General features: G+C 40.3%; 1 protein-coding gene and 1 pseudogene across 1 annotated transcript in view; both read right to left on the minus strand.

Annotated features, from left to right (window-relative positions):
• BCAS3 (BCAS3 microtubule associated cell migration factor) overlaps positions 1-9,673 on the minus strand; it is a 749,063-nt gene that overhangs the window by 606,685 nt on the left and 132,705 nt on the right. Inside the window, exon 7 of the mRNA XM_017870817.1 lies at positions 9,377-9,449. Coding sequence (XP_017726306.1) covers positions 9,377-9,449 — 73 coding nt within the window. The remainder of the gene's footprint in view (positions 1-9,376; positions 9,450-9,673) is intronic.
• LOC108528844 (keratin, type I cytoskeletal 18 pseudogene) lies at positions 5,415-6,996 on the minus strand (annotated as a pseudogene).

Genomic DNA, 9,673 nt, shown 5'->3' on the forward strand with positions numbered 1-9,673 from the left:
AAAAAAAAAAAAAAAAAAATTGTTTTGCTTTTCTCAAAGTAAATTCAAAGTAATAACTGATAGTCAACTATAACTTTTCACATGTCCTTGCAAAAGACTAATTTTCTGATTATTGAAATCCTATCTTGGAAACAATGGCCATAGAAAGCTTATATAACAAGAGATAAGGGATTCCTAACCAATTGAGATGAAGAAATTTTCGCTCACTATTAGAAGAATTTTTTCCCATCACAGTGATGCGTGATGGGAGCCTCTGGACAAACCTTTAACCTCTTTTCTTCATTTACAATACAAGGCAGTTAAATGACATGATCTTCAAGGTTCTTTCCACTTCCAATAGTCTATGATTCTCTCTACATAAACATCATATTTTCACATAATGTGTGTAATGTGATCATAATATATTGGATTAAACATTCTTCAAGGTCTGCAGTCAGCTCTTGAATAATGTTACTCATTTGCTATTACTCATAGAAGCCAACAAGATTCTAACCATAAACAGCTACATTCTGGGAACTGTTTAGCATATCACACACAATAAACTTTGGTTTCCTCCCTGTCTCACATTATTACACAAGACACTGCCTTAGTTTCTGGATCAGTGGCACAGTAAACATTATCTCTTTCCAAGAGTGTAAATGACTTATCTGGAATTATTATGGTGTGATCTCTCAAAACACAACAAAACAAAACACTAGAATACCTAAATAAATGGCACTTTAACGACTATCATCAATGCAATAAGAGACAGTATGTTAAATTTTGGGCTAGGTGCAATGTATTTATTACTAAAGGATAAAATATGAACAACTGGGATTATCTGGTGAGAGCTAATCATACAAATTAGGTCATTTTTGTCTTACCCAACTAAATCAGAGTTGAGGGGCCAGTGGGGGAAAGCACTTGGGGCACATAGCACCTGCTCCAAAAATTAGCCAAAAAGCCCAGCTGCTGAAACTGCCTGCTGTAACCCTAATATCAGTTATAACTGGTAACTGCTGAAACGAACTAGCATGACTCCACCGTTGTCATTCTAGCACCAATGAGCTTTCTTCTAAAACAATATGTTGCATTTCTCTAATTTCCCAAGCTTTTCTTTGTTCTTCAGACATACCAAAACCACCCCAATCTGTGTATGTGCCCCACATTGCAATTCTGTTCTACGTACATTCTCGAATAAAATGTTTTGCATAGAGATTCATCTCTATATTTTAATTTTGACTTTGAATGACACTTTCCATAGCAATTCCCCTTTTTTAAAAAAAGGCACTATGAATTTATAAAAATGAAAAGCTGGCCAGCCCAGTTGCACCCACCTGTAATCCCAGCACTTTGGGGGGCCGAGGCGGGCAGATCACAAGGTCAGGAGATCAGGACCATCCTGGCCAAAATAGTGAAACCCCAACTCTACTAAAAATACAAAAATTAGCTGGGTGTGGTGGCACGTGCCTGCGGTCCCAGCTACTCGGGAAGCTGAGGCAGGAGAGTCGCTTGAACCCAGGAGGTGGAGGTTGCAGTGAGCCAAGATCACGCCACTGCACTCCAGTCTGGTGACAGAGCCAAGACTCCGTCTCAAAAAATAAATAAATAAATACAAGTTATACATCAAAAGAAAATCTTTGTGAATTTTCCCAAGAATAATTTAGTAGGCAGTATTAATTGTGAATATAAGCAACCTGACAAAGTCTAAACTACATGGGTGCTCAATAAAGCATGTGCCAGGGAGACAGAGAGCAACCTGCACATCCCATTCCTCTCCAAATGGAGGGATGTCCTTAGATTTTGTACCCAACTGGGTATGAAAATGTAAACACCTAGGCACAGTACATATGATTCCTTAGATTAAGAGATATTCTCAATCATAAAAAAGTGATACTAAAAAATAAAGGACGAGTGTAACTACTTGTATAGCAAGCTTCCTAAAATTCACTTAGGCAAAAAATATATATATATGAGGGTCTACTAGATACAGGGCACTGTGCTAATACCAAGAAAGAAATAAAGATGGGCAAGATAAAGAAAACATTCTCAAGGTACATGTGAAATTGGAGGATGTCTCTAAGCAGACACTTCATGATTATGTGTGGCTTTCTCCATCAGAATTCACTGGTTCCCTGAATGGTTCCTCGTATCACCTATATTTATGCCTATAAACGGAGTCTCATTAACTTAAATTATTTTGGAAGCACTTACATCTGTTCTACATCGTCAGTTGCCTGCTGCTTTTTGTTACTTTATTTAAAAAACTGGAAACAGGTGAAGGAATCTACCCAATCTTGAAATTACTTTGTATTGGACATAAGTTGGCACTGGACTTTTAAATAATAGTGTTCCTGAAATTAGCAACCACAATTTTCTAATAGCCATGTTCTTCTTATATTATTGCTATCATGTAAAGGAGACTTCCTTTGAGTTCATTAAATGATGTGTTTACATGAAGAAAAAATAATAATAAAATAAAATTGGGGAAGTCCTTTTCCACACTGAAAAATTCTAAGTAACTAAATGGCATACGTCAAACATACTAAAATAACAAAAGTATCTTTTGCTTATGCAGAGACACTGCATCAAAATATACGCCTAACACAAAAACTCTCTTAAGAAGCTACTGTTTGCCAGAGCAATCAGGCAAGAGAAAGAAATAAAAGGCATTCAAATAGGAAAAAATAAAAAAGTCAAACTATCTCTCTTCACTGGCAATATGATTGTATACCTAGAAGACCCAAAAGACTCCACCCAAAAGCTTCTAGATCTAATAAACAACTTCAGTAAGTTTCAAGATTTAAAAAAATGTAGAAAAATCAGTAACATTTCTATATATGAATAACACCCAAACTGAGAGCTAAATCAAGAATGCAATCCCATTTGCAATGGGCGCACGCACACACACACACACACACACACACATACACACACATATACACATAATACCTAGAAATACATCTAACCAATGAGGTTAAAGATGTAAGGAGAACTACAAGACAGTGCTGAAAGAAAGCAGAGATGATACAAACAAATGGAAAACCATTCTATGCTCATGGATTGGAAGAATAAATATTGTTAAAATGGTCAAACTATCCAAAGCAATCTATAGATTTAATACCATTCCTATTAAACTACCAATGTCACTTTTCACAAAATTAGAAAAACTACTCTAAAACTCATATAGAACAAAAAAGAGCCTGAATAACCAAAGCAATCCCAGGCAAAAAGAACAAAGCTAAGGCATCATATTACCTGACTTCAAACTATACTATAAGGCTACAGTAACCAAAACAGCATGATGCCAGCACAAAAACAGACACAGAGACCAATGGAACAGAAAAAAGAACCCAGAAATAAAACTGCATATATCTACAACCATCTGATCTTCAACAAAGTCGACAATGACAAGCAATGGGGAAATGACTCCCTAAACTATAAAAATCCTAGAAGAAAACCTAGGAAATACCATTCCGGACGCTGGCCTTGGCAAAGTCCTCAAAAGCAACTGCAACAAAAACAAAATTGACAATTGGGAACTAATTAAAGAGCTTCTGCACAGCAAAAGAGAATCTCAACAGAGCAAACAATCTATAGACCTTTGTTGGATGTACAGTTTGTGAATATTTGTAGTGAATATTTTTGTGAATATTTATAGATTCACAAATATGCATAAATTATGCATCTAACAAATATCTAATAAGGAATTTAAACAGTTCAACAAGCAAAAAACAACACCATTAAAAAGTGGGCAAAAGACATTAACACACACTTCTCAAAAGAAGACATACAAAGATTAGCCCAGCAAGGGGGCACACACCTGTAGTCCTAGGTACTCTGGAAGAGATAAACAAATTGCTTAATTGCTCCTAACATAACCTCCTACTTTTTTTTTTTTTTTTTTAAAGAAATCTTTGTTACCTCTGAAAGTAACTGGTCAGAAAGGTGTAAATATATAAATCTGAGGTTAAGGCAACCTTAATAGAGTCCACAGACAGAATATGCCTGTGTATGTATGGAGGAATGCCCTCCATAATGACAAATAGTATGGTTCCTGGAAAGAACATAGCTTGAGGATCAAGCAGAAGCCTGGGTCCATGACTCACTGTGTGACTGAACCTCTATTAGCTTCTTCATGCATAAAACGAGAATAATACGATTGGGCCAGATGTGATGGTTCATACTTGTAATTCCAACATTTTGGGAGGCTGGGATGGGACGATTGCTTGAAGCCAGGAGTTCAAGACCAGCCTGGGTAACATAGTGAGACCTTTCTCTTCAAAAACAAAATTTTTGTTTTAATTAGCCAAACACAGTGGCATGACTTATAGTCCCAGCTACTCAGGAGGCTGAGATGGGAGGATCTCTGGAGCCCAGGAGTTCAAGATTATAGTGAGCTATGATTGGACCACTGCACCTGGGCCTGGGTGAAGAGGGAGACTCTGTCTCTAAAATAAATAAATGAACACACAAACTCAACTGTCATAAACTCAACTGTATGTATGTATGTATGTATGTATGTATCGACTCATGGATTGTTGATGGCACTCAAGTTCCTAGTATCCTTTATCTATCTAAAAGCAGAGCAGAGCCCTCCAAAAAACCTCATTTGTCATAAATCTCCTCCCCTGGGGCAACTTAATCTCTTCTAGGATCACACCCAAACAGATATTTTTACAAAACTATTGCATCTCCTGTCTTTTCTCCTAAGGACCATCTTAATTTTCTAAAAAGTCACAAGTGCCCTTTCTTCCGCTCTCATTCTAAGAAGTCATTTGTCCTACAAAATGTGCCCTTGTGTCCCTCTCCATCCCCATCTCCTATTGAGATGATATATAAACCACCCACCTTAAGTCACATTTTTTTTTTTGCAAACTCCTATATGTACATATGTAATTAAATCTGATTTTTTGTCCTCTTGCTAATCTGCCTTTCGTCAGTTTAAATTGCAGCCCTCTCCCCAAAGAATTTGAGAGGAGAGAAAATTATTCCTCCCCAACAGTAGTTACTAAAGAGTCTACTCTATTCAACATCACCATACACTTACCCACTACAAACATTTAGACAAAAACTTAACAAGACATATTAGATCTACATCCATAAAACCACTTACGAACTTTTTTTTTTTTTTTGAGACTGGGTCTCACTCTGTCATTCAGGTTGGAGTGCAGTGGTGAGATCTGGGCTCACTGCAACCTCTGCCTCCCAGGCTCAAGCAATCCTCCCACCTCAGCCTCCCAAGCAGCTGGGACCACAGGCATGTGCCACCACGCCCAGCTAATTTTTTTGTATTTTTTTGGTAGAGACATAGTTTCACCATGTTGCCCAGGCTGTTCCTGAACTTCTGAGCTCAAGCAATCCACCCACCTTGGCCTCCCAAAGTGCTGGGATTATAGGTGTGAGCCACTGCATCAAGACCTATTTCACTTTCTGTATCTTTTATATCCTTTCAACAGCAGACATTCCACTTGAGTCTTACATAAATTCTAACTCCTTGTTGAGATTCTCTATTTGTTGAGTTATTGCTATAACCCTTTCCTTCAACTGTTTATACACAGCTCATTTAGTTCTTAGAACATATTTATAATAGCTCCTTTAAAATCCTTATCTGTAAAATTTAACATCTGGAGATAATCAGGTATGATTTCTTTCCTTTTTTTTTCTTTTTTTTTTTTTTGACCTCTGAACTTTTTATTGGCCTCCTGCTCCCCAAAGGGTACCCTGCTTCTGCTGGCTTAATATCTCAGAACTTTGATGTTGTTGGTCTCAGACACCACTCTGCCATCCACTATCCTGCGGGAGGTGGTCTTCTGGATGGTTTGCCTGGAGTTGCTGCTGTCCAGGGCATCACCAAGACCGAAGTCCTCGCCATCTTCCAGCAGGTGACTGTAGGTGACGATCTCAGTCTCCAGCTTGACCTTGATGTTCAGCAGGGCCTCCTACTCCTGTCCCTCTGCCGGGTCTATGCCAGCTCTGACTCTAGGTGTAGCAGGATCCGGTTGAGCTGCTCCATCTGCAGGGTATAGCGGGCCTCCATCCCACTCAGGCTGTTCTCCAAGCTGGCCTTCAGATTCCTCATGGAGTCCAGGTCAATATCCAAGGACTGGGCTGTACATCTCAGCTCCATGAGCATCAACTCAGCAGCTCCAACCTCGACAGACTGCATGGTGACCACTGTGGTGCTCTCCTCAATCTGCTGAAACCAGTACTTGTCCAGCTCCTCTTGGTTCTTCTGAGCCAGCTCGTCATACTGGGCCCAGATGTCTGCCATGATCTTGGTGAGATCCTGAGATTTGGGGGCATCTACCTCCACGATCAACCCAGAGCTGGCAATCTGGGCTTGCAGGCCTTTTACTTTCTCTTCGTGGTTTTTCTTCATGAAGAGCAGCCCCTCCTTGAGAGCCTCGATCTTTGTCTCCAGCTGCAGCCGTTGACACTGGTGTCATCAGTGACCTTGCGGAGCCCATGGATGTCACTCTCCACAGATAGGGCATGGCCAGCTCTATCTCATACTTGACTCTGAAGTCATCAGCAGCAAGACAGGCATTGTTGATCTGCAGAATGATGCAGGCATTATCCACAGTATTTGGGAAGATCTGAACCCTCAGGTCCTCAATGGTCTTGAAGTAATGGCTCCAGTCTCTGACCTGGGGTCCCATCTTCTCCAAGTCCTCCGGGATTTTGCTCTCCAGCTTCTGGTTTCCAGTCTCCACACTCCTCACTCTGTCCAGGTAGGAGGCCAGGCAGTCATCCAGGCTTTGCATGGTCTCTTTCTCGTTCTGGATGCCTCCCAGTCCTGCCAGGCCCCCGGCCATCCACACAGCCAGGCCCCTGGACCCCATGCTGCTCCCAGAAGCTGGTGGAGTGGGACCCGGAGATCCGGGAACCGGAGCCCCTGGTGCCTGCATAGATGCTGGCCACGCTGTTGACTGGCTGGGTGCCACAGCTGGGCACCTGGACAAAGCCCAGAGACCAGTAGTTGGTGGAGAACGTGGAGCTAGTGGTGAAGCTCATGCTGTCCAGAAGGGAGAGCGAGAGGACAGGACTCAGGCTTTGCCGAAGACCAATCAGGTATGATTTCTATTGTCTGCCTTTTTCTCACTGCCACAATTTCCTGTTTCTTGGCATGTGTCATAATTTTATATTTAAAAATAGACATTTTAAGCTGGGCGCAGTGGCTCACGCCTGTAATCCCAGTACTTTGGGAGACCGAGGTGGGCGGATCACGAGGTCAGGAGATCGAGACCACGGTGAAACCCCGTCTCTACTAAAAATACAAAAAGTTAGCCGGGCGCAGTGGTGGGCACCTGTAGTCCCAGCTACTTGGGAGGCTAAGCCAAGAGAATGGCGTGAACCCGGGAGGCGGAGCTTGCAGTGAGCCGAGATCGCGCCACTGCACTCCAGCCTGGGCAACGGAGCGAGACTCAGTCTCAAAAAAAAAAAAAAAAAAATTAGACATTTTATATAATACAGTATAACATTACTCTGGATTCTATGAAATCTGTCTTCTTCCACAATTTGCAATTGCTGATTTCTCTGTTCAGTTTTATTATTTCTTTTATTCTTGCATTACTTTAAAGCCTGACTTTCAGGGTCTGGCCATGTTATCTATGTATCTTAGTGGGCAGCCAACTATTCAACAGAGGATTCACTCAAATACCCCAGGTCAACAAAAGTTGTTTTCTTTTGCCAAAGGATCTGCACACCTACCCAGATTTTTCTTCCCCCTCGACCCTTTTTCATGGCTCCTCTGCATATGCATGAAGCCTCAGCTAACCATTATCTTAGGCTGAAAGAGCCACTGGCTCTCAAAGCACACATGCCATCAAGACAGTAATTTCCGCAGACAGTGCTGGCAGGCATATGCAATAACTGCCACTCAGAGATGAGTGAAAATTTTCCAAGCACAGCAGGTAAGGTACTAGTCCTCAAAACCCTTCTCACCCTGGAAGACCCTCTATAACCAACCAACCAACCAAACTTGGAAGAGAGAAAGTGTGGAGTGAGATGGGAGCAGCTGCAGGCATGAATGCCACAGATTCCCACTGCTGTTGTGCGAAGATTAGCAGTTTCTCAAGCTTAAACACTTTTCAGATTATTATATGTTTTTGGTTGAGTTTCAGAGCACTGCAATAGTTGTTTTCACCTGTTTTGCAGATGGCATTAAATCTAAGTCACAAACTTTTTTTTTTTTTTTGAGACAGAGTCTCACTGTCACCCAGGCTGGAGTACAGTGGTGCACCGCAACCTCTGCCTCCCGGGTGGTTCAAGCAATTCTCATGCCTCAGCCTTTCGAGTAGTTAGGATTACAGGCACATGCCACCACACTGGGCTAATTTTTGCATTTTTAGTAAAGACAGGGTTTCGCCTTGTTGCCAAGGCTGATCTCGATCTGCTGACCTCAAGTGATCTGCCTGCCTCAGCCTCCCAAAGTGCTGGGATTATAGGCGTGAGCCACCATGCCTGGCCCACAAACTCTTAGTATTCTTAAATATATTTATTTCAGTTTCTCTTCCACTACTATATTATAACCTACTCTGGCAGTCCTTCTCATCTGCTGCAATATTTCTCATTCCTTAAGATCTAACCTATGCTGCTCCTTCTCCATAAGGCTTTTTCTCGTTAATTCATGCACACTGATCTCTCCCTTCTCTGAATTCCTCTCATACATCATTATTTCATAATTATTTTGCATGTGTTGTACTTTTTATTTTCAGCCACATTCATAAGTCTCTGGGGAAAGAAATTAGGCTTTCATGATTTTGTATCCTTATCCTATACCTGGCAAAGTGCTGAGTATACAGTAAATTCTCAAAGGCTGTATGTCTTCTTCAATCCAAAAATTTACACTTGAAGAAATTTGTCTTGTAGCCTATGAGGTCAAACTATACCATTAGGAAACAATAATCAAGACTCCAAGACCTAACCATGTTATATTATTAACACATTCTTCCCTTCTCCAATGCCACATGATCTGAAGTGCACACTATTTACTGAAAGCATGGGGCAGAGACTGCTAGTAGCCAACCTAATATCCATTTTGATCATTTTCCTTACTAACAAAACCATAATCATTCCTAGCTTTCCTTGCAGCCAGAAATTCAATTAGAGGGAATGCACTAACTGGAAAGATATTTGTATTTGTTCACAGTATTGTGGTAAGAAACAAAAAAGAAAATGCATGCAACACCTTTAGAACAGTATCAGGCACATGCTATAGCATCAATAAATGTCATTTACTGTTAGAAACTCTAACTATGTTTTACTTCCTTCTTCTTCTCTCCTATGAGAGCTTAGTCTTATGGTTACAAAGGTTTTATAACATCCAAGTTCTCCCTCTGGAATAATACAAATTTGTAATAGGTGATGCAAAGAATTTTTAAAATTTCCTTACCCAGAAGATCCAATGCTCTTACAAACACCAAGGAGGGGTCTTTTTTCAGCAAAGTTATCACATTTTTGAGCACCTGACAGGGAGGATAAAATAAATTGTAAGCTGTGAGGAATATTATTGTATAATTCCCACTATTTTCATGCTTTCAAAATACTTGAGAATAAGTATTCATTAAAAGTTGATGCAATTTATACAATTGAATAAAAAGAAGAAAAGTTACTATATAAAATCATTATATATTATATATATGTACTCATTTTAAAAATTGAACCAGCAAATTTTTTTTTTTTTTTTTTT

The sequence above is a fragment of the Rhinopithecus bieti genome, unplaced genomic scaffold (assembly GCF_001698545.2).
Source record: "Rhinopithecus bieti isolate Rb0 unplaced genomic scaffold, ASM169854v2 scaffold_5497, whole genome shotgun sequence".
NCBI classification, from domain to species: domain Eukaryota; kingdom Metazoa; phylum Chordata; class Mammalia; order Primates; family Cercopithecidae; genus Rhinopithecus; species Rhinopithecus bieti.